This window comes from Carassius carassius, chromosome 8 (genome assembly GCF_963082965.1).
Source record: "Carassius carassius chromosome 8, fCarCar2.1, whole genome shotgun sequence".
Lineage (NCBI taxonomy): Eukaryota > Metazoa > Chordata > Actinopteri > Cypriniformes > Cyprinidae > Carassius > Carassius carassius.
Window position 1 is genome coordinate 33905546 of NC_081762.1, and position 26617 is coordinate 33932162.

General features: G+C 41.1%; 1 protein-coding gene across 1 annotated transcript in view; it reads left to right on the forward strand.

The window, feature by feature from the left end:
* Positions 1–9226: 9226 nt before the first annotated feature.
* LOC132145725 (CMP-N-acetylneuraminate-beta-galactosamide-alpha-2,3-sialyltransferase 1-like) overlaps positions 9227–26617 on the forward strand; it is an 85674-nt gene continuing 68283 nt past the window's right edge. Inside the window, exon 1 of the mRNA XM_059556946.1 lies at positions 9227–9655. Coding sequence (XP_059412929.1) covers positions 9374–9655 — 282 coding nt within the window. The 5' untranslated portion in view covers positions 9227–9373. The remainder of the gene's footprint in view (positions 9656–26617) is intronic.

The window sequence follows — 26617 nt, forward strand, 5'->3', positions numbered from 1 at the left end:
GTTGGTTTAGATGATTTAACAAGTTTATACAATTCTTCCTCTCCTATAGTAGAGAATGAGTGGAACTGTTCCTCAGGGGGTTTATAGTGCACTGTCTGATGTGATACTGTAGCTGACGGCTGAATGGTTGCAATTTTATCTCTAATAGTATCGATTTTAGAAGTAAAGTAGTTCATAAAGTCATTACTGCTGTGGTGTTGGGAAATGTCAACACTTGTTGAGGCTTTATTTTTCGTTAATTTAGCCACTGTATTGAATAAATACCTGGGGTTATGTTTGTTTTCTTCTAAAAGAGAAGGAAAGTAATCGGATCTAGCAGTTTTTAATGCTTTTCTGTAGGATAGGTTACTTTCCCGCCAAGCAATACGAAATACCTCTTGTTTTGTTTTACTCCAGCTGCGCTCCATTTTTCGGGCTGCTCTCTTTAGGGTGCGAGTATGCTCATTATACCATGGTGTCAAACTGTTTTCCTTAACATTCCTTAAGCGTAAAGGAGCAACTGTATTTAAAGTGCTAGAAAAGAGAGAGTCCATAGTTTCTGTAACATCATCAAGTTGTTCTGAGGTTTTGGATATGCTAAGGAATTTGGATACATCAGGAAGATAACTTAAAAAGCAGTTTTTTGTGGTTGAAGTGATGGTTCTTCCATACTTGTAACAAGAAGTAGAATTTACAATTTTGGCTATATGAAGTTTGCACAGAACTAAATAATGATCTGAGATATCATCACTTGGCTGAATAATTTCAACACTATCAACATCAATTCCATGTGACAGTATTAAATCTAGAGTATGATTTCGACAATGAGTAGGTCCTGAAATGTGTTGTCTAACCCCAGTACAGTTCAGAATGTCTATAAATGCTGATCCCAATGCATCTTTTTCATTATCAACATGGATATTAAAATCACCAACTAATAAAACTTTATCTGCAGCCAGAACTAACTCGGATGTAAAATCACCAAACTCTTTAATAAAGTCTGTATGGTGCCCTGGTGGCCTGTATACAGTAGCTAGTACAAACATAACAGGGGATTTATCATTAACATTTGTTTCTCTGGATAATGTTATATGAAGCACCATTACTTCAAACGAGTTATACTTGAAGCCTGCCCTCTGAGAAATCCTGAAAACGTTGTTATAAATTGAAGCAACACCTCCCCCTTTGCCTTTTAGACGCGGCTCATGTTTATAACAGTAATCTTGGGGGGTGGACTCATTTAAAATAATGTAATCATCAGGTTTTAGCCAGGTTTCTGTCAAACAGTACATCTATATTATGATCAGTGATCATATTATTTACAAAAAGTGTTTTCGTAGAAAGGGATCTGATATTCAATAAGCCAAGCTTTATCATTTGTTTATCCATATTGCATTTGTTTTTTATTTGTTGAACCTCAATTAAATTGTTAATCTTAACTTGGTTTGGACATTATTTGTATTTTCTAGTTCGGGGAACAGACACAGTCTCTATAGTGTGATATCTAGGTGAAAGAGTCTCTATGTGCTGAGAATTAACTGACCTCTGTGATGGGAGGCAGCTAGCAAACGGTCGGTTTAGCCAGTCTGTCTGCTTCATGACCTGGGCCCCAGTTAGTCAAGTATAAACTCTAAGACTATTTGCCATATTTCTAGAGAGAAGAGTGGTGCCACCCCAGGAGGGACGAAGACCATCTCTTTTCAACAGGTCAGGTCTGCCCCAAAAGCTTGTCCAATTGTCTATGAAACCTATGTTATTCTGTGGGAACCACTTAGACATCCAGCCATTGAGTGATGACAATCTGCTATGCATCTCATCACCACGGTAAGCAGGGAGGGGACCAGAGCGTGTTTTGACCCACGACTACACTGCCTCACCGTCACCCAGTTGCCCTGCTGCAGGGGCTCTGTTGCCGGAACTGAACAATGTACAGGAATCCCTGAGCTAGACGCATCCAAAGCCGTATCTAGAGCCCTAACATTCTTACTATCCTCAATTAAAGTTTGGATGCGTGTCTCTAATTCTGAAATCTTCTCTGTCAGCCCAACTATTTCCCTGCATTTATCACATGTGAATCCCTCATCTGCGACAGAGATAGATAAACTGTACATGTGGCAAGAGGTGCAAATAACAATAGCAGGAGAAGCCATTACTCACCGTGCTTGATTAAATATTCTTACTCCGTTGGTTGATGAACTTGTGAAAAACTGGAGCGAGAGAGAGGAGAGGAGAAAAGAAAACCGCGATAGGTTCGAATGAAAATGCTAATGACAAGCTAACGTGTGCTAACGCTTTGCAGGTGTAATGCACTCACGGATGTAAAATGTAAACGATCAAAGTTAATCTGATAAGATTGATCGATAATATCAGAAATATGGTGTGAATTAAGTTATATTTTATCACTTTAAAAAACAGAGAGTGATAGTAAGATAAAGATTCTAGAGAAAAAATAAAATAAAAACAGCTTCATGGAGCTACGATTAGCTACAGAAGGCCAACAGGAAGTAGAGAAAAACGATGCTACTAATTGCAGGTGCATTTCTTCTTCATAATGCATTTCTGTCACAATAATTCATGTAAGGTCGTAAGAAAATGTTTTGTATTTTTATAGTAAGACTTTTGATAAATAAGGGCTAAATGCATCCTGAGACTGAAGTGAGATAACAGCTTAGTGGCTTTGTAAACATTGAAATACCATTGAAATACCACAATAAAGGCTAATAAAGGTGTAATAAAAACAAAAGAATAATGATAAAAGAATAATGTGGATAATTTGTCATACCTGACAGAGGTGTGCAAGACTCATTTCGTCAGAACAATAGAACCACGAATCGGGGAGTTTTCAAAGCCAAACACACAGTCAGAGCACACAGAAGTGTTTACATGTGTGATCTTATAGAGATGACAAATGCCATAAATCAATCTGATTAGCCTTCTCTAAAAACATACATGACATGGCCTTTCAAAATTCACAGTTTTACAGATTCGAATATGACATTTCTAATGAAGTTTTGGAAGACTTGTGGCTTTAGCTACACTGTGTTTTTAAACTCATATCAAGTCTGCTTTATTGTCAATTCTTCCACATGTACAGTACATACATACAGAGAATTGAAATTGCGTTACTCTCAGACCCCCGGTGCATACAGATAACATTAACAGTAGAGCCTAAAAATCTAGATCAAATATAAAATGTAGATACAACTATACAATAAGGGAATGTAAAAAAGACATATAATAAAATTAAGAATAAAGTTAAATAAAGCAGCGCAAGGCACATAGCGGATAGAGTGCAAATCAATGAAGTGAACAACAGTGCAGATAAAAGATTTTTAGTGCAAAAAAAAAAATTCCTACATCAAAAATGTTATTAATGCATTTAAAAAATATGTTTTTCATATTTTTGTTTTTATGTTTGAGCTTATATATATCTCTATTATCATAATAGTCTTAGTATTTATGATTCCTGAACAGTAAACTTTGAAGTGTCAGCTTTGTGAACAAATGTTGATTATGTATCTAGTAAGAAAGAATCATGAACAGAAACCTTTTTATTTTGGGTATGTCATTTCTGTCTCCATGCCAAAAAATCGGGGGTGACTGGTAAGGGTTTAATGACATAATTTTCCTTTTTGGGTGAACTAACCCTTTAAAGACGTAATCAAACAGATGAAGAACACTATTAAAAGCAATTATTATGATAAAATCAAATTTACACAAATCTTGTGTAAATCCAAACAGAGAAACAAATAGATGCTGTTTGTTAAATGCTGTTCCAACCAAGTAAAAATTATTTGTTTAAACCAAGCTAAAGACTAATAATGCACATTTGATCAGATATAACTGCAGTTCAAGATTATGAGATGCATTATTCGAATACTTGGCCAAAGAGATGTCTCTTTAATCTAGATTTAAACAGAGAGAGTGTGTCTGAATTCCTATCGTTATCAGGAAAGGTATTCCAGAGTTTGGGAGCCAAATGTCAAAAAGCTCTACCTCCTTTAGTGGACTTTGCTAACCTAGGCAATACCAAGTTTTGTGACTTTGGTGATGGATTGTAGCATGGTAGAAGACTAGTTGGGTAAGCAGGAGCTAAACCATTAATGGCCTTTTGGTTAAGTAGTAATATTTTGTAACTGATAGAGAACTTAATAGATATCCAGTGCTGCGACTGTAAAATTGGGTTAATATGATCATATTTTTTTGATCTAGCTGCTGCATTTTGGACTACTCGTAGCTTGTTTATTGAAGATGCAGGACAACCACCTACCATAGCAGTAGATTACAATAGTCCAGTCTGGTCATGAATGAATGAAATAGCTTTTCTGCATCAGAAACTGGCAACATTTTTCGTAGCTTGGCAATGTTTCTAAGATGGAAGAATGCTGTTTTTGTAATATGGCAAATATGATTTTCAAAGATAATTGCTTTCTAATATAACACCCAGATTTTTGACTGTAGAGGAAATTAACAGTACATCCGTCTAGTTGCAAACTGTCATATACGAGATTCTGTGTACTCTTTTTTTGGTCCAATAAGTAATATGTCTTATCCAAATTCGATAGGTGAAAATTATTGTTCATCCAATCTTTTACATGTTTAACACATTCAAGTTTTATCTGTTCTCATTGAGATACATAGTTGAGTATCATCAGCATAACAGTGGAACCAACATACCAATGGAAGCTAATATATTTATTGTGTTATATCAGATCTTTGTGAGATTGCTATGAACTGAGATGTCTTTTAAAGAATATAAATGCAGCGCTCTTTGCTGGCATTCTGCCTTGCCAAACTATGCATGGAGCAGCTGCTTGTTTTAGTTAAAAATAACAGTGTTCTGTGAATGTTGTTGCTTTAATAATGAATATGTATTGGGAGCATGTATGTTGGGACTTCATAAATGTCTTGAGAAAAAAGTAACTTAACTAGTAATGTAACTGTTTACTAATTTATTTTTAAATAAAGTAATCAGAACAGTAATGTGATTACTTTTAAAAGGAGTAATCAGTATTTGATTACATTTTCAGAGTAATTTGCCCAACACTGGTTATAAACAATAGAAAAAAAGACAAGGAACATTTCCTGGTACAAAGGGTTAAAAATAATTTAATCACATTGGAAAAGTGGTTTTCAACCAGCATCTTGCAACCGTCCAGAAAGTTAAGCGGTTTTGAGAATAGATGAATGTACTGTTTGTAGATGTAGATTAAAAAATCCTGGAAACTTATTAAAGGTCCCATGACATGAAAATTTCACTTTCTGAGGTTTTTTAACATTAATATGACTTCCCCTAGCATGTGGTCCCCAAGTTTCAAAAAATTTTAATCGGTGTAAATCGAGATTTTGCTATATTTCTCTGCCTCTGAGAAAATGGAAGCTCAAACGGGCTGATCTGGAATCTCCTCTTTGTGACGTTGTAAAGAGAAATGTTACGTCCCCTTTCTCTGCTTTGCCCGCCCAAATATTTACATATAATTCAGTCGCAATGTCAGCACAGGCGTTACAAACAGACTTTTTATGATATGGAATCGACAGCACCGGCACAAACAGTGAGTAACCCTGTTCATTAGTGCCTGATCTGTGATCAGTGATTTCTGGTGTGTAGCTAATTATTCAAGTTCACACAGACTTTCTTTCTAAATCGTTTAATACTGTTTATGCATCAGTGAATCAAGCCAGTGACTAAACGATCAACTTCACGTTGTTTCTCTTAGTAGCATGAAACAAATCTGTTATTTAAATTGTGATTTAACTACAGAGAGCGATCAAAGAACGTTCCCTTTTAAACTGCCGTTATAATGAATGACGCTGTTATGCTGCACAACAAAGCTCTTACTGTATTCATGTGTTTGCTGTTAGTTGTGGTGAAAGCATTTTGTGAGAGAAAACGTGTTGCAATAATGACGAGATGACTGCATTCACGCGATAAGCAGACTCTGTCTACTCAATGCTCATCACTGCAGCCTTTCACGTGATGGGAAAAGATCGAAAAAATAATTATATAATCAACAAATCCACGATTCGTTAATCTCGACAGCTGTATGTATATATATATATATATATATATATATATATATATATATATATATATTTTTGAGAGGGGTCCACATGTAATACGCATTTCAAATGCAAAGATGTCAGCCAATCACAACAGTTGTCGTTTCCTCGGAGTCTCACAGCAGACACGCCCCTTCAAACAGAGCATTCAAGCCAGAGGGCTAATATCAGGATATAAAAAATGCTTTTTATTTCTAAATTTTAAATGTAAAAATCATACTAACAATATAAGTACACCTAAGGAAACATTAAAAAGCATTTAAAGAAAAGAAAATAATCCATGTCATGGGACCTTTCATTCTTAATAATTATTAATATGTTCTTCTGCACAATCTGACTTTGCTGCAGCCTGGAATTGAACTACTGGAATTGGTTTCGTCTGGTCAGAGGAGAACTGGCCCCCCAACTGAGCCTGGTTTCTCCCAAGGTTTTTTTCTCCATTCTGTCACCGATGGAGTTTCGGCTCCTTGCCGCTGTCGCCTCTGGCTTGCTTAGTTGGGGTCACTTCATCTACAGCGATACCGTTGACTTGATTGCAAATAAATGCACAGACACTATTTAACTGAACAGAGATGGCATAACTGAATCCAATGATGAACTGCCTTTAACTATCATTTTGCATTGTTGACACACTGTTTTCCTAATGAATGTTGTTCAGTTGCTTTGACGCAATGTATTTTGTTTAAAGCGCTATATAAATAAAGGTGACTTGACTTAATTCCTAACTTTCACCATGGTGTTTTTTTTCTCTTTGTTTTTCTTTTATTTTTATTATTAATGTCTTTTTTTCTTTTTTTTTGCATCCATGACTACCATCCCACTGGTTTAAATTGGGCCAGCAGTACCATTTCAACTTAAAGGCAGTTTTACATGTGTTGCAGAAAGCAAGTGTCTAATTCATTTCTTGGTGAGACACATGGAAAGCAGCATAGTGCAGGAAAATCTGATACTGATGAGTACTTTTCTGTATACTTTTCAGCCAGTAGCATGGCTTCGAGTGAAAGGTCCCAGTGCACATGCCCAGACTTGAGGAGTCTATCTCCCTTTAAATCTACAGGTGTGCGGAACTTAGGTGTTCTTGTTGATCAGTCTTTAAAGTTTGATAAACACATCTCATCTGTAGTTAGTTCTGGTTTCTACCAACTTCACTTACTATCTAAAATCAAAGGCTTTCTCACTCCAATAACTCTGGAAATGGCGGTTCATGCTTTCATCACGTGTCGGCTGAATTATTGCAACTCACTATATTGCGGTATATCAGATTCTCAAATTTCCCGTCTTCAGTTAGTCCAAAATGCTGCAGCCAGACTCATCCATAATTGTCGCAAATATGATCATATCTCTCCCATCCTCAGATCTTTAAATTGGTTACCAGTCCGGCAGAGAATAGATTTTAAAATTCTTCTCTGTCTTCAAATCTTTACACAACCTAGCACCGGTTTATCTCTCTGAACTTATTCATCCGTACATTCCGTCCAGACGATCCCACGACCAGGCGCTGCTGGTAGTCCCTCGTGTCAGACTTAAGCGTAGAGTGGAGCGTGCTTTTGCGGTGGCAGGGCCTCGTCTGTGGAACACCATGCCTCTAGAGATCAGAACGGCTCCCAACCTCTCTGTTTTTAAGTCTCTGGTCAAAACTTACCTATTCTCGTTAGCATATTGATTACTTTTCCTAGGCTGTTCTTATTATTTTACATTTGTTTCTTTGATTTATACTCCAATGCACAATTCAAATCCTTCCACTTGAGAAAATTATCAGTTTGGTAACGTTAACTGATTATGTAAGGAAGGTGTAAATACTACAAAGATTTCTACAAAGAGGGGCTTTTTTGATGTAAAGCTACTGCTTTTTCCAGGGTTCAAAGAGGAGTTAGATTTAACTCCATGGTTGTAACTCTAAATCACACTGTATTGACCACTCCTGCTTGGAATAAAGTACACATTCTACTGGTTTTACTATATTAAGCTGCTCACCCAGTCCACTCATTGTTTTTTCATCAACTTACTGGTCAAACCTCAAAACTATGATCCTGTAATATTTGAATCAAGGTGTTTTGTGTAATAGAGAAAAAAAAATCAACCAACTTTACTCCAGAAGCTGCATTAGACACAAGATATAAGGGACAAAGAAACTTCTTCCATCATTTATTCACCATATTTTCATTCTAAAATTGTATGGATTTCTTTCTTCCATTGAACACACACACACACACACACACACACACACACACACACACACACACACACAAGAATACATGCCTACAAAATTATAGTAAAATGTTTTTGCAATACAACCTTTTACCTCAATTATTTGTTGACCAACTGTTGTCCCTTTGTATTACTACACACATTTTTTTTTCCTTTTGCAAAGCTGCTTTGACAAAATCTGTATTGTTAAAAGCACTATATAAATAATGGTGACTTCACTTGACCAATTTTTGTGTGTTGCTATTGCTAGTGAAAACTGGGGTAAGATGTATTTCTGTTTCAGATGTACCCACTATCTTTTTCAGACCTATTTCAATGGAAGGCAGTGATAAGGATTAGGCATCATACTTTATCGGAAATACAGGAAATACTTTGGAATGGATATTGCTGATCAAAACTCTGCATTGTGTGTGTTGCTCACAGTCCTTAAGATAGAGTTCAAAGTGAATTTGTTATTGGTGTACTTGGATGTTCTGATTTGAGGTAGCAATTGGTATTAAATGTTTGAGAAAAACTATTTAAATCTCAAAGTGTGTAATGGTGCTTTGTTGTAGTATTCATGTAGCTAAAAGCAAATACTGAATTAGATCAATGACAACATTTTTTGACAAAGAGTTTTTAGTTTTGTTATACGAGGTTGAAGATTAAATAAAAGAGGCTTAATTTTAGGAAATGTATCTTAGCTATTAGGAAAAAAATCTAAATGTGTGCAGTAAAAAGTTATTTTGTGTTTGCTTTTCTAGGTAGATGATCACACAGACAAGATTAGTATCAGGAGAGAGAAGACTAGCATCCTGATCACACTGTCCTGGATTGACCTGGATCCTGATCACTGTCCTCAGATGTTTGATATGTCCAGAAAGATCTTCCAGAAAAGATCTCAGAATGTTATGGAATACAGTTGAGGACTGTATGATGTTTTGGGGATTTTAATCTAGCAAGGATTTTTTTTTCAGGGATTTGTTTCATTGTCCACAATGTGGACACCTGCTGGAGAATGAATAATCACATAATTGCATATTTTCATTTTTCTCAATTATTTTTTTGTGGGAGAACAAAGAATACATAATAAATCCCTCGCTTCTCTTTGGATTCTTTTGGGGTGAAAGACAGACTCAAACTTAAAATGTCTCGGTTCACCCAGAGGAAAATACGCACATTAACAGGACTTTTGTGTGCCATGACCTTCTCAATGTTTGTGTTCAGTTACACACTCAGAGAACCCTCGCTATACTTCTTCAAGTCCGTGCTGGGCTTATCAGGAAGAACATGTTCCTGTCGACACTGTATAACTCACCTTGATGATGAAAATGATAGCTGGTTTATGGAACGGTTTAACCAATCCTTCCACCCACTGATGTCCAGGAAAAGCAGCACACTCTCAGACGAGACATACAGATGGTGGCAGGTTAGTCACATAACACTACTTACAGCAGAACAGAATTAGGTCTTTACAAGGGAGAAGATGAAAGTAGGGGACTTAGAATCAATGAATTAAAAATTCTATTTAGAGAGGATGTTGTATTTTATTGAAATATTGTAAAGAGAAACCTTTTTTTTCTTTAAAATAACATGCAGTCATTCATTCAAGATTGGCATGAAAGCACATCAAGGTTGCAACAGTGTGCATTAAAAACCATAATTATGTCTGTAAAGTTTGCTCAAAATGTCTTTAATCCATCTAAAATGAATAAACACTGATTATTTCAGTGATATATCATCAGATAATCCTGATAAACATATGTCTGGAGCATGTCTCTCCTCTTTTGTTATTGCTATTGGCAAAGTACCCAGTGGGACCTTGTCCATGGGGAAAAGGAAACAAAAGAGTAAAAACTAAATTTAGTTCAAAACTAGGTACATACAATTTCAACAGACAGTTGGGGCTCCTTCTTGGCACCGTCAGAGGATAACTACACAATCTCCACTGCCAGTTGCTTTTGGGGTGCCGCATTTGCCACGATTGGTTACATGTTTGGTTCTCTCCTGGCATGTGCCAGGACACCAAACATTTAACAGTTTTCATCTGCTCAAGCAGAACATTAATGCCATCTTGTGCTTTAGCAAGGTATCTCTGGCTATAACTAGCTAACGTTAAGGTTAGTGAGTCCATACAAATAATAGGACTTCCTGTCAACCCTCCCTTTTTTTCTGGAATTCTTCCGTATTCTACCATTCTATCCCGCTATAATCATGTTTATACATGTTACCATATTTCTTCCACATTTTTAATCTTTCTATTAAAAAATCCCACTGGGCGTATTTTATATGTTTGCTACATTTGATTCCGGTAAAAACTCCCATAATTTGTATGGGCCAAACCTCATATGAATAATCACGTCCACAAATTCCAAGGTTGCCCAGTTGCCAGATCTTGTGTGAAACACATCTTTCTCACACAAATGACACATACAAATTTCAACCCATTTGTCCTCTCAACTTGTCAACCTACAGGTGTTGGTCATATAATTAGAATATCATCAAAAAGTTGATTTTTTTTCACTAATTCCATTCAAAAAGTAAAACTTGTATATTATATTCATTCATTACACACATTTCAAATGTTTATTTATTTTAGTTTTGATTATAACTGACAACTAAGGAAAATAAGAAAAAATTTTAATATTGTGAAAAGGTTCAATATCGAAGACACCTAGTGCCACACTCTAATCAGCTAATTAACCCAAAACACTTGCAGAGGCCTTTAAATGGTCTCTCAGTATAGTTCTGTAGGCTACGCAATCGTGGGGAAGACTGCTGACTTGACAGTTGTACAAAAGATGACCATTGACACCTAGCACAAGGGCAAGACACAAAAGGTCATTGCAAAAGAGGCTGCCTGTTCACAGAGCTCTGTGTCCAAGCACATTGATACAGAGGCAAAGGGAAGGAAAAGATGTCGTAGAAAAAAGTGTAGAAGCAATAGGGATAACCGCACACTGGAGAGGATTGTGAAATAAAAACCATTCAAAAATGTGGGGGAGATTCACAAAGAGTGGACTGCAGCTGGAGTCAGTGCTTCAAAAACCACTACACAAAGACATGGGTTTCAGCTGTCGCATTCCTTGTGTCAAGCCACTCTTGAACAACAGACAGCGTCAGAAGCGTCTCGCTTCAAAAAGGACTGGACTGCTGCTGAGTGGACCACAGTTATGTGCTCTGATGAAAGTAAATTTTGCATTTCCTTTGGATATCAGGGTCCCAGAGTCTGGAGGAAGAGAGGAGAAGCACACAATCCACATTGCTTGAGGTCCAGTGTAAAGTTTCCACAGTCAGTGATGGTTTGGGGTGCCAGATCATCTGCTGGTGTTGGTCCACTGTGTTTTCTGAGGTCCAAGGTCAACGCAGCCGTATACCAGGAAGTTTTAGAGCACTCCATGCTTCCTGCTGCTGACCAACTTGGAAATTGCAGATTTCATTTTCCAACAGGACTTGGCACCTGCACACAGTGCCAAAGCTACCAGTACCTGGTTTAAGGACCATGGTATCCCTGTTCTTAACTGGCCAGCAAACTTGCCTGACCTTAACCCCTAGGAAATCTATGGGGTATTGTGAAGAGGAAGATGCCACAGACTGATCGACTCCATGCCACGCAACATTGCTGCAGTAATTCAAGCAAAAGTAGCCCCAACTAAGTATTGAGTGCCGTACATGCTCATACTTTTCATTTTTATACTTTTCATTTGGGCAAGATTTCTAAAAATAGTTTCTTTGTATTGGTCTTACGTAATATTCAAATTTTCTGAGAGACTGAATTTGGGATTTTCCTTAGTTGCCAGTTATAATCATCAAAATTAAAATAAATAAACATTAGAAATATATTAGTCTGTGTGTAATGAATGAATATAATATACATGTTTCATTTTTTGAATGGAACTAATGAAACAAATCAACTTTTTGATGATATTCGAATTATATGACCAGCACCTGTACAAAAGTGATGTGTACCGCCGGACGGAAAGGATCACTGTTAGAAATGGGATAGGAGAAGAAGACGCAGGTGGTACTCTGGTGAAAATCTTTTTGTTTTAGCCCAAAGCCAAAAATATTTATTTGATATAAAGTAGTTTAAATAATTGTTTGAAAATAATTGTTTAAATGAATATAATAAATTAATATAATAATAATAATATAATAATTGATACTTTTGCCCCTCCCCAATTCCAAACACACACATTTTCAAATTAATACCCACAATATTTATTTTAAAATCTTTTATATATCCCTCAATGACATATTTAAGTCCCACTTGAATGGTGGTCCTTCTGTGTCCAAAATTTATCAAAAATATATAGGGACAAGGTTTTCACACTGACAGCTGTCATTGTAAGACAGATAGCTAATCTGTTTGTTTTTTACGAGTTTGCAATAGTAACTAAGGGTGATGTGTCACGCTGTGTAGTCTCTGTTTCCTTGGGTGTCCACTAGTGGGCTCACTTCCCCTTAGGCACTTCACCATAGGCACTAGTATTCCACTAGTCTTGTCCTGTCATCACAGTAATTGCACTCCTGCTAATTGCACCAGGTGCATTCATTTAATTGTCATTAGCCTCCCTATAAATATCTGTCTTACCATGTTGTCTGTATGGGGTCCTTACCTTTCGTGCTCTCAGTCTTCTCGTCCTCCGAGAATATTCAGTGTCTTCTTGTCCTCCGAGATTCCTCGTCTTCCTGTTCCCTTTCCTGTTCCTTCCTTTGTTTGTTTGTTTTGGACTGCTTTTTTGGTTTTGACCTTGGCTTGTGTTTACGACGATTTGGATTACCCCTCAATAAATACCTGCATTTGGATCTCTCTCTCTCCCTGTGTTTCACTGGTCGCGATCACCACAGAAGGACTCCATCATTAAGATCCAGCAGTATGTTTTTTGATACTTCCTCCCCAGCCACTGAGCGGGATAGAGGAAATGGTTTTGAGGGTACCCGCCTGGTCGTGTTTCGTGGGACCAGGGGAGGTTGCTCAGGAGTGAGTGATTGAGAGGAGGTCAGGCATCACTCTCCACTATGGCCCCCGTCGACACTGGGTTCGGATGGGAGCCGCCATCTCACCATTGTGGACGGAAAGGGGAGAGGAGTCGCAAGACTGCCGAGCCAGCGCCGCTGCACAAGATGGCCGCCAGCCCAGCGCCGCTGCGCAGAATGGCCGCGACCCAACGCCATTGCACAGGATGGCCGCCAACCCAGCACCACGAGGCAAGATGGAAGCCAGTCCAGCATCACAGCACAAGATGGCCGCCAGCCCAGCGCCACAAGGCCAGATGGACGGCAGCCCAGTGCCACAGCACAAGATGGCCGCCAGCCTAGAGCCACTGCGCAGAATGGCCGCCGGCCCAGCACCACTACCTATGATGGCCGCAGGTCCAGCGACACTGCACAAGATGACCGTAAGCCCAGCGCCGCGAGGCAAGATGGATGCCAGCCCAGCGCCAATGCCCAAGATGTCCGCTGAAACATTTTTGGATTATTTCTCCATGCTATCCAAAATCCTAGAGATTCCCAGTATTCCCAGTTTCCTTGTATTCCGAGTTCCCGTTCCGTTTCCTTTCCTGTTCTTTGTTTGTTTGTTTTTGGACTACATTCTGGTTTTGACCCTGGCTTGTTTTTGACCACGATTTGGATTACCCCAATAAACATATCTGCAATTGGACCTCTCTCTCTCCCTGTGTCTTACTGGGTCGTGATCGTCACAGAAGGACTCCATCAAGACTAGATCCAGCGGTATGTCTTTTGATGTTTCCCGTTCCCCAGCCAGTATGGTGGAGCGGAGGGAAAGTATTTAAAGTTGACCACCCCCCGCCAAGAGGGCAATGAGGTGGGTGCCATGGCACAGGTGTTCTGGTCCCTGGCCGAGGGCATGGCATATAATGATGCGGCCCTAAAGGACTATTTTAATACTGGGCTGGATGACCTGGTTCCTCAAAGAGAAATGGCTCAGTTGGACACATTTGGGTTCTGGGAATTCGTGTGCTACTTGCAGCATCGGCTTCCGCGGGATGCCCCAGCCACTCCTGTCTCTTCCGGTGGGATGACCGTCAGCCCAGCGCCATTGCACAAGATGTCTGCCAGCCCAGTGTCACAGCACAAGGTGGTCGTCAGACCAGCGCCACTGCCCAAGATGGTCGCCAGCCCATCGCCACTGCCCAAGATGGCCGCCGGCCCATCGCCACTGCCCAAGATGGCCGCCGGCCCATCGCCACTGCCCAAGATGGCCGCCAGCCCATCGCCACTGCCCAAAATGGCCGCCAGCCCAGCGCCACTGGCCAAGATGACTGCCGGTTCAGAGTCATGGCACAAGATGGCTGCTTGTCCAGCGCCTCTGTACAGGATGACAGCCACAGTTGACCCTCCAGAGTCGAGTCAGGTTCCCGTTGACCCTCCAGAGTCGAGTCAGGTTCCAGTTGACCCTCCAGAGTCGAGTCAGGTTCCCGTGGACCCTCCAGAGTCGAGTCAGGTTCCCGTTGACCTTCCGGAGTGGAGTCAGGTTCCCGTGGACCCTCCAGAGTCGAGTCAGGTTCCCGTGGACCCTCCAGAGTCGAGTCAGGTTCCCGTGGACCCTCCAGAGTCGAGTCAGGTTCCCGTGGATCCTCCAGAGTCGAGTCAGGTTCCCGTGGACCCTCCAGAGTCAGGACTAGTCACCGTTGACCTTCCAGAGTCAGGGCTAGTCACCGTTGACCTTCCAGAGTCAGGGCTAGTCACCGTTGACACTCCGAAGTCAAGCCAAGTCACCGGTGAAATTCATGGACAAAGGCAAGTCACCAATGATCTTCAGGGGCAAGGTCAAGTCACCAGTGTTCTTCATGAGCAAGGTCAAGTCACCAGTGTTCTTCATGGGCAAGGTCAAGTCACCGACTATCTTCATGGGCAAAGGCAAGTCACCATTGATCTTCATGAGCAGAGTCAAGTCAGCATTGATCTTCTGGAATCCAGTCTAAACACCATGGGATTACCAGAGTCTCTCCACGTCTCTGTGGAACTACCAGAGCCTCCCCACGTCTCTGCTGGACTAACCGAGCCTTTCCAAGCCTCTGTTGAACTACCAGAGCCTCTCCACATATCTGCTGAACTACTAGAGCCTCTCCTCGTCTCGGCTGAACTACCAGAGTCTTTCCTTGCCTCTGCGGAACTTCCAGAGCCTCATCACGTATCAGCCGAACTCTCTGAGTGCTCGACTGATCCTGTCGTGGCCACGGAGGCTACCCTTAACTTGTTCATGTTCTCTGTTTCAGACTTGCCTAACCAGACTTGCTCTCCTGTTAATCCGACCACACGGATGTGGTGGTCTTCTGCTCCGCCCTGGGGGGCTTCTGTCTCGACCGCACAGAGGTCGTGGTATTCTGCGCCGCCCTGGCGGTCTTCTGTCTCGACCACATGGATGTGGTAGTCTTCTGCTCCGCCCTGGTGGGCTTCTGTCTTGACCACACAAATGTGGTGGTCTTCTGCTCCGCCCTGGTGGGCTTCACGTTAGGTCCTTCCTGGACTTGTGTTTTGTGGTTGGTTTGTTTTTGTTCTTCTGTCTGTTTTCCACCTATGGACCTGGCCCTCCGTCCCTCCCCCTGATCCTCCGCCGGTCCACCTCCCTCCTGGGTTTCTTGTCTTTGTCTTTCTTTCTGTTCCCCTCTAAGGACCTGGCCCTCTGTCCCTCCCCCGATCCTCCGCCGGTCCATCTCTCCCTCCTGGGCTCCTTGTTTTTATGTTTGCACTTCTTGTCTGTTTCCCCATTTTACCTGGTTCTCTTGTCTCTGTTTCCCCATTTTACCTGGTCCTCTTGTCTCTGTTTCCCCATTTTACCTGGTTCTCTTGTTTCTGTTTCCCCATTTAACCTGGCCCTCCATCCCTCCCCCTGGTCCTCCGCCGCTCCACCTCCCTCCTGGTCTCTTTGTGTCTTTTGTTTCTTCTTGGGTTCGGGTGGAGCATCTGGCAGCTGCTCCGTGGAGGAGGGGGTAATGTCACACTGTCTAGTCTCTGTTTCCCTGGATGTCCACTAGTGGGCTCACTTCCCCTTTAGGCACTTCACCGTAGGCACTACAATTCCCACTAAACTTGTTCCTTCATCACATTAATTGCACTCCTGCTAATTGCACCAGACGCCTTCACTTAATTGTCATTAGCCTCCCTATATTTACCAGTCCTTTACTGTTGTCTGGATGGAGTCCTTTACTTTCATGATCCTGTCTTCTCGTCCTCCGAGTTTCCTCGTATTCAGAGTTCCCGGTCCGTTTTCTTTCCTGTTCTTTGTTTGTTTGTTTTTGGACTACATTCTGGTTTTGACCCTGGCTTGTTTTTGACCACGATTTGGATTACCCCAATAAACATATCTGCAATTGGATCTCTCTCTCTCCCTGTGTCTTACTGGGTCGTGATCGTCACACTTCACAGTATTAAATTAGGGGTGTCCCCGACTAAGGATTTTTATAGTCAAATCTGAATTTTCGAATCTTGCCAACATTGCACTGATAATCTAACCATATGTTTGGGGGCGGGGCAAAATACATTAACAAGAGTCAATTTAGACATTCGACAGTCATAATTACTGATGTTAACACAAAGGGAAAATGTGTAATGAACACCTTGCAGATACAGAATAAACGGGGTAAATAATGTTTTATGTTTGGATGAACAGATAGCTAACACTTAAAGGGTTAGTTCATCGAAAAATTTTAATTATGTCATTGATAACTCACCCTCATGCCCTTCCAAACTTGTGAGACCTCCGTTTATCTTCGGAACACAGTTTATGATATTTTAGATTTAGTCCGAGAGCTCTCAGTCCCTCCATTGAAACTGTGTGCACGGTATACTGTCCATGTCCAGAAAGGTAATAAAAACATCATCAAAGTAGTCCATGTGACATCAGAGCGTCAGCTAGAATTTTTTGAAGCATTGAAAATACATTTTGGTCAAAAAATAGCAAAAACTACAACTTTATTCATCATTGTCTTCTCTTCCGTGTCTGTTGTGAGAGAGTTCAAATCTCTGCAGTGTGATATCCGGTTCGCGAACGAATCATTCGATGAAACCGGATCATTTTGAACCAGTTCACCAAATCGAACTGAATCGTTTTAAACTGTTTGCGTCTCCAATACGCACAAATGACTTAAGCTGTTAACTTTTTTTAATGTGGCTGACACTCCCTCTGAATTAAAACAAACCAATATGCTGTAGTAATTCATTTACTCAAACAGTACACTGATTGAACTGCTGTGAAGAGAGAACTGAAGATGAACACCGAGCCGAGCCAGATAATGAACGAAAGATTGACTCGTTCTCGAGTCAAGAACCGTTTCTGTCAGACTCGTCCGATTCGAGAACCGAGGAGCTGATGATATGTGCGATACACACAGAGCGTCTGAACCGAACTGGTTCTTTTGGTGATTGATTCTGAACTGATTCTGTGCTAATGTTATGAGCGCGGGTAAACTGAAGGCTTGACTGAAGGGCAATCATCGCCAATGACACCATTACGTTGAGCGCAAAAGAACCGGTGAACTGTTTTCTTCAACCGGTTTATTGAATCAAACTGTCCGAAAGAACTACTGGTGATCCGAAAACCGATGAGTCAATCTTTGTTCATTATCTGGCTCGGCTCGGTGTTCATCTTCAGTTCTCTCTTCACAGCAGTTCAGTCAGTGTACTGTTTAAGTAAATTAATTACTCCGGGATATTGGTTTGTTTTAACTCAGAGGGAGTGTCAGCCAGGTCTTACGGGTTTGGAACGACATGAGGGTGAGTTATTAATTACATACTATTGAATTTTCTATGAACTAACCCTGTAAACTCAGCGAAACCACAACATTTAACAATTTTTTACAATAGTGCTCTCATTATAACGTTAGCCTAAAACGTTAGCAGTTAATGTTCTGCATTTCTGTTTTTAGCTGCGCGCACTGAAGATGACTAGTAGAGTGACGCATTTGATAGCAAGTTTTTAATCAATGCAATTCAACTCATAATTTTATATAGAATATGCTTCCTGAACATATCTGCGGGGCTCTGAATGCGAACTCCTTTTGTGGACGTGTTCTTCACAAAACAATGTGCAGAAACACGGCAGCTAAACTCAAAAAATTCATAGCATTTTAGTATAATGGTCTTCTCATTATAATAGTATGTATATAACTGTCACGATCTCTAGCTGGAGTGCCTGTGAGCTTCAGTAGAGGGTACTCCACTCAGGACTCACTCAGGACTCATTCAGAACTCAATTTCCCATCCTGCCTCCTTCCTGGGACTGATTGCACACAGACACACACCTGCAGCTAATACACACACACACATATAAGCAGCACACTCACGCCTACTCTTTGCGTAGTCTTTTTTAACCTGACATTTCCAAGCGGTTTTCCTTGTTTTGTTCCTTCCGTACCTGACCTTTGGATTGTTTTACAGACTCTGATTCTCTGCTGCATGCCCAGACATCTGCTTGTTTCTGTTATTGATTCTGGTTATCCCTGACATACCTGACGCTGTTACTGATTATTGCCTGTCTGACCATTCTTAATAAAAGTTCTGCATATAGATCCGAACGTCTCTGTCTCATCGTTACAGAAGACTTCGCTGTACCAGGATCCAGCAGCCCGGTATCCCCTCGTCACCGAGGTATCAGTTCCGGTTTCAATGTCAGCCTTTCACCAATCCAGCCTAAACACAGATCCAGTCGACCAGCTGTTAAGTCTAAGGCAAGGAGATCGATCTATTGAGGACTATGTTCAACAGTTCTGTGAGTTGGTGTATCAAGTTCCTCTAGACGATGAAGTTTTGTTTAAAGATTTATTCCGTTTTGGACTCAATGAACCAGTTAAATCATGGTTACCATTGGGGACTCCCAAACCACCTCATCACAGCCACGGAGGCCGCCATTAACCTGTTTATGTTTCAGGCCTACCTGAACAGACTTGCTCTCCTGCTCCATCGACTCCACTGTGGTGGTCCTCTACTCTGCCCTGGTGGGCTTCTGTCTCATCTGCTCGGCTGTGGTGGTCCTCTGCTCCGCCTTGGTGGGCTCCAGCTCCACCTGCTTCACTCTGGTGGGCTCCCACGCCACCTGCTCTGCCTTGGTTGACCCCTGTTCCCGAGTTCAGCCCATGGCGGGCCCCTGTTCCTGAGTTCAGCCCATGGCGGGTCACTGTTCCCGAGTTAAGCCCACGGCAGGCCCCTGTTACTGAGTTAAGCCCTGTTCCTGAGTAACCCCATGGCACGCCCCTGTTCCTGATTAAAGCCCTGTTCCCGAGTTAAGCCCATGGCTGGCCCCTGTTCCCGAGTTAAGCCCATGGTTGGTCCCTGTTCCTGAGTTAAGCCCTGTTCCCGAGTTAAGCAAAGAGCGGGTCCCTGTTTCCCATGTCAGATCCAGGAAGGGCTCCAGTTCCGCCTGCTCTGCCCCGGTCCCTGGCCACTGCACTTCCACACGGACCTGGCCTTCCGTCCCTGGAGTGCCTGTGAGCTTCAGTAGAGGGCTCTCCACTCAGGACTCACTCAGGACTCATTCAGAACTCCATTTCCCATCCTGCCTCATTCCTGGGACTGATTGCGCACACACACCTGCATCTAATTACACACACACACCTGCAGCTAATACACGCACACACATATAAGCAACACACTCACGCCTACTCTTTGCAAAGTCTTGTTTAGCCTGTCTGACATTTCCGAGCGGTTTTCCTTGTTTTGTTCCTTCCGTACCTGACCTTTGGATTGTTTTACCGACTCTGATTCTCTGCTGCCTGCCCCGACATCTGCTCATTTCTGTTATTGATTCTGGTTATCCCTGACATACCTGATGCTGTTACTGATTATTGCCTCTCTGACCATTCTTAATAAAAGTTCTGCATATGGATCCGAACATCTCTTGCTCATCGTTACAATAACAGTCCCAGTCATAGTTATTAATATTCTGCATTGTAGTTTGACCTGCTCACACTGTGCGCTGAAGAGATATCACCGTAGTACTACAATGAAGCGCTTGATTCAAAACCAAATGAATCTTATATCAGGTAAATAATATATCCACGATATATATATACATTGGCTGAAATGTTTTGAAATAAATTGTACCCTACCTTGTCGAATAAAATCAAGTTTTAAATCCCTGCTGCCAAGATGCTCCTCTGTCAGTCACAGATTATGGTAAGTGAAACATAAATCTATAGGGATGTTTGGATTTATTTGCGCACTGTAAAATATTAATTTGAATCTTATTTCTTTTCAGATTCTTACAGCTTTATCATAATAGATTGTATATTAACTTATTGGGAAAAAAAAATTTCTTTTGAGCTCCCCCATATAGTCAAAATGGCATAATAAATAACACACCGCGAATATTCGACTGTTAGATTGGTAGTCCAATCAGGCTCCTCGAATCAAAGCATCGATTCGTCGACTATTTGAGGTCACTATTATATTAAATAGGAAAATAGTGTGTCAATAATCCAAACTGACAATAGTAAATAAATAGTTTTCAGTTAAAGGCAGTTCATCATTAAATTCAGTGATGTTGTCATCATCCAGCTCAGTTTAGTTTAAATAATATCTGTATAATAAAGTCGATGATATCAATGGATATTAAAGTCTGCATGAAATGGAAATAGCAATAGTTTTTTTCTCTCTCTCTCTCTCTACTGTTATGTCTATCCATGTGAAATGACATCTGAAATTAGAGGGCGGGACTTGATTTCATCCTTGGGGAATTGATTGGATTGATTGTTAATCCACCCCTGGATAGATATTAATAAAAATAAACAGGGAAATGCAAACACCATTTTTTTATATAAATGCAAACCTACCACAATAAAATTGTTAGATTGTGCAGATACCATTATAAATGATTATACTAAATAAAGTTAATAAAATATTGTCTAAAATAATCGGAATGAAGAAATCAGAAATGCAGAAATCAGAGCATCTTGTTTGACAGTTTTCTGATCTCATTTCAGACAGGAACCACTTTTGCAAGTTTACTTGAGTTTATTGAACACAGTTAACTTTGGCGGTATGGTTCCTTATGGAGGTTCTTGCTCCCTGATAACTGTAGTTTAACTGAGCAGGGAAGGTTTATTTATTTTTTATTTTATAAATTTTTTTATAGGAGGGCTCGCGTTAATAGAGCACTCCACAGCCACAGGCGCAGACTCGAGCAGAGCTGCTTAGAAAATGAACCATGGTTACCCATTCAGTAAGAAGCAAATATTAATCCAATGCGCGCATTTCCAGGCACTTATTTAAATCCAAGCGCTTATAATTAACCCTGAAAACACTGCATTCATTTCCAGCATTTAGGAGGATTCGAACACCCGTACTATTACCCTGTCAGCTTTAATTTAGGCAACAGCATAAGCCCTTGTCCGAGATGTTTTAGCATTTATACGAGCAAAATTATGATCTGTACATGTAGTATTAAGCACTTGACCGTGTTTGAGCAACAGCAGATCACTGATTAAACCCAGTGTGTTGGAGTAATCAGATAAGTTTGATGAAAGCAACTCCCATAGATGAGCCTGAAGCAGCAGCCATTATATCAACAGCCTTGACCACAGATTAACAAGGCTCGTGGGTATATTTAACTGAGTTACCGGTGTGGTAATTGATAGCATGCCTCGAAATGTAACTGTACAATAGCTTTTACAATAAGCAATGTCTGAAGCATGTTCGCCAAATAGCACTAGGCAGTAAAAATGAAATAACTTTGCTTAGCTTCGTGAAGATGTCCAGAGATGAATTAAAGTTGGAATTGCCGGTTGTTCGTGGATGCTTTGATTTTGTTGAATATATAGCTTCTTCCAGTGGGGAGCAGATCTTGTTTAAAGTTGTGATTCGGTCGTATGACACTCTTGACGATGAATTGCGTGCAAAGTATCTATATCAAGAGCTCGCTCATATCAATTCAGTCTGTTGCTTGACAAACAACACGCCGAATTCGCTTAAGTTCACGACTGAATCTTGTGAGATACTCTGTGGGAATCCTGCCAAAACCTGATTTAACACTTCCTATGGAGATAGATTCGCCGTCTGATAGTTCCTGAGCGAGCAATGGCTCTCGTGAGCAGTTTGAGCCTTGCGAGCCGTTGAGCATACTTACCGAGCAGTAGTCCCACGTATATATATGTCCAGTGTCTAATAGGAGTGAGGTGGTGATTGGAGCGATTTGACAGCTGACCCCATCAGCTGTTCTCAGCCTTGCCTCCGTGGCCTGACTGAACTAACGCTGCGCTTGATAAAGAGCAGTTAGAACAAAATCAACTCTCTGAAAATGTACAGTATTGCACATTTGTATTTTAATGAAGACATTAGAATGAAGCAATCTCCGCGTTGTATCTTGGTGAATTTCCATAAAGATGTCAATAATGTAAGGGGGATGTTTGAGTCTTGTCTTTGATATACCACTATCCGCTTTTTAATCAGAAAAAAAAACATTAATTATTTTTATCTAGCCAAGTTTCATATTAAGTTTCCCCTTACAGTAGATGCGAACGTTGCAAGACTAATCCCCTCTGGCTCTCAACGAAGGCGGTCACATTTTCTCTCCCTCTCCTCTCCCTTACCTTCCCTGCTTTGCTCCTCGTCTCGTATATTCTGAGAGACTCTCTCTGCAATGCTCTCCAACTAAAAAGCATGGATTTGATAACTGGTCTCTTAACGCAATTGACACCATCTTCTCGGCGAGAAGCTTGGGTTCGGGGGAACCTGACTGCCCTGCTGGAACGTTCGCAGCTGTCTACACAATGGACGCATGGGAGAGGTGGCGGGTTGTGTGTCTGGCGGCTCTTTCCATGGAGGACTTTATATCAACCTATTCGGAACCATGATAACAGGTCTTTTGCTGATTGGATTAGGCATTGCCCTGGTTTATCGAGGAATTAAGAAAATGGTGACAGCTGTCAAAGGCTCACAAGGCTGCCTGTCATTGATCGAAGCAGTGGGCAGAGCGGTCAGCATTGAGACTGAGATTATTAACCGCAATATGGATGACAACATGGAGATGAAACACAACATGGATAACATCATGGAGAAGCTCACAGCTTTAGAAAAATCAATTGAATCGATCAGAGACCAGAAATGGACAAAAAGAGCAGCCGTGGAATTGGAATGTGGCTACTCGCCCCAAGACCAAACAATCGCAATCTTATCTTCTTTTGGCTTCCCTCTACCAGCACGGGCCTCGGCCAAGGCCGCTGCTGGAAACAACAACAACCCTGGAAGAGCTCTGCAGTGAGACGCTCTTGCGTTCCTCCCCCCTCTTCCACATACACCTGCTGATGTTGACTCTGTGGGACCTGAACAAGGCTGTCTCCATGGCAACTTGCTCTGACGCTATCACAATCTGCGGACTGAGGCACCTAGATTGAATTGCAATTCTCCAGGCATACAAATACACAAACTCTAACATACATACACACACACACACACACACAAACACACATATACAGATATGCATTCATCCTCCCCCTCCCCCATCCCTCGCCTTTGCCACTTTGTACCGCCAGTCTCTCAAGCGGGCCTGTGACCAGCGCCGAGAATGGCTGCAGGACAGGACGGCTGCTGCCTGCACTGGATTACCTCGACCCCCCCAATTTCCATCCCCAGTTGCAAAGTCATGTGTTTATGGTGTATTGATTATGTGCTTTTGTTGCTGAGGTGTTTTTCCTGTTCCCATACTGTACTCCCAAAAGGAGGTGTTGTTTTTTTTCTCCTCACTTCCCTAATGTTATTCTGTATTTCATCCTCAATTCCCTGTCTTCCTGTTCTATCTACCCCCTTGTCATATTGTATGTATGTTGTGTATGTATGGACAGGTAATGGCTAATTTCTCTGGTACTTGTGACTAGTGACAATAAAGGGCTACTACTACTAAGACTGGAAATATGCATATGTCGCTGGTCAAGTCCAGTCAAGTCACCTTTATTTATAAAGCGCTTTAAATAAAATACATTGCGTCAAAGCAACTGAACAACATTCATTAGGAAAACAGTGTGTCAATAATGTAAAATGACAGTTAAAGGCAGTTCATCATTGAATTCAGTAATGTGATCTCTGTTCAGTTTAAATAGTGTCTGTGCATTCATTTGCAATAAAGTCAACGATATCGCTGTAGATAAAGTGACCCCAACTAAGACAGCAGCAAGGAACCAAAACTCAATCGGTGACAGAATGGAGTAAAAACCTTGGGAGAAACCAGGCTCAGTTGGGGGGGGGGGGGGCAGTTCTCTTCTGTCTAGACGAAACCAGCAGTTCAATTCCAGGCTGCAGCAAAGTCAGATTGTGCAGAAGGATCGTCTGTTTCCTGTGGTCTTGTCATGGTGGTCATCTGAGACAAGGTCTTTACAGGGGATCTGTATCTGGGGCTCTAGTTGTCCTGGTCTCCGCTGTCTTTCAGGGCTGTAGAGGTCTTTCTAGGTCCCGATCCACCATCTGGTCTGGATACATACTGGATCCGGGTGACACGACTACAGCTACAAACTACAGCTAGTCCAAAATGCAGCAGCAAGAGTTCTTACTAGACCCAGGAAGTATATAACCATTTTAGCCCGGTCCTGTCAACACTTCACTGGCTCCCTATCAAGCATCGTATAGATTTTAAAATATTGCTTATTACTTATAAAGCCCTGAATGGTTTAGCACTTCAGTATTTGAATAAGCTCCTGTTACATTATAATCCTCCACTTCCGCTGCATTCTCAAAACTCATGCAATTTGATAATACCTAGAATATCAAAATCAACTGTGGGCGGCAGATCATTTTCCTATTTGGGGCCTAAACTCTAGAATAACCTACCTAATATTGTTCGGGAGGCAGACACACTCTTGCATTTAAATCTAGATTAAAGACCCATCTCTTTAACCTGGTTTACACATAACATACTAATATGCTTTTAAAGGTCTCGTTTTTCGTGCTTTTTTGAAGCTTTGATTGTGTTTACAGTGTGCAATATAATGTGTTCATGTTTCGTGTGTAGTTTTCAAGTTACAGAAACTGTTAAACGCACCAACTTAAATAATAAAATACACTTACCGGTTGTTGTCCATAAACAAAGCCTTCTCCAGACAAAGAGAGAACTGCTCCATTTTTCAAGAATAATGTTTGTGCGAATCCGGCATTAAACTGATTGAGATTGAGGAAGCTGTCCTCAGCTAAATGTGCTGCACATAGTTTTACATGTGGATTATAATTTTCGGGAACCGAGTTAAACATAAATTGTAACCATTGATCTCTAAGTACAGCGTCCCTGGGAAGGCCAAACAAAGGTGATTGGACTCAGAGATGAAAATAACAGCAAACACAAACGCAGCTCTTCCTCTTCTCCGTCGGAGCGCAACAAGACCACGCCCCCTTTTTGTGTAGTCATGGGGGGGAGGTTAGTCAAAAAACTGTTTTAGTGACATCATTACTGCAGGAACTAGAGGGATGTAGTCCAAACGGGTCGTTCGTTGTAGTCGAATTCTGTTAAATAAAATATTTCGCTTGGCATTGAACTTTGAGCTTTACAATTTTACAGATATTATTTATAATCTAACAACAGCAATACACACTAACTAAAGTTTAAAACATGGGATCACGAAGAACCGGACCTTTAATATCCAAATGCGTTAAAGTATTTTTAGGCTGCATTAATTAGGTAAACCAGAACCGGGAACACTTCCCATAAAAACTAATGTACTTGCTACATCATTATAAGAATGGCATCTACGCTAATATTAGTCTGTTTTTTTCTCTTATTCCAAGGTCACCGTAGCCACCAGATCTAGTCTGTATCCAGATCAGAGAGTCAGTGCAATCACCCGGATCCAGTACGTATCCAGACCAGATGGTGGATCGGCACCTAGAAAGGACCTCTACAGCCCTGAAAGACAGCGGAGACCAGGACAAAACCACAGGAAACATATGATTCTTTTGCACAATTTGACTTTGCTGCAGCCTGGAAATGAACTGGTGGTTTCATCTGGTCAGAGGAGAACTGGCCCCCCAACTGAGCCTGGTTTCTCCCCAGGTTTTTTCTCCATTCTGTCACCGATGGAGTTTTGGTTCCTTGCCACTGTCGCCTTTGGGTTGCTTAGTTGGGGTCACTTCATCTACAGCGATATCATTGACTTGATTGCAAATGAATGCACAGACACTTTTTAAACTGAACAAAGATGACATCACTGAATTCAATGATGAACTGCCTTTAACTGTCATTTTGCATTATTGACACACTGTTTTCCTAATGAATGTTGTTCAGTTGCTTTGACGCAATGTATTTTGTCTAATGCGCTATAAATAAAGGTGACTTGACTTGACTTGACATGCAGAGTTTTAAGGTCTTATAATTAACACCTCACCTCACCTAACACCAATTTAGCAGTAAGAAATTACTCGTCATCCAGTTTTTTATATCGACTATGCATTC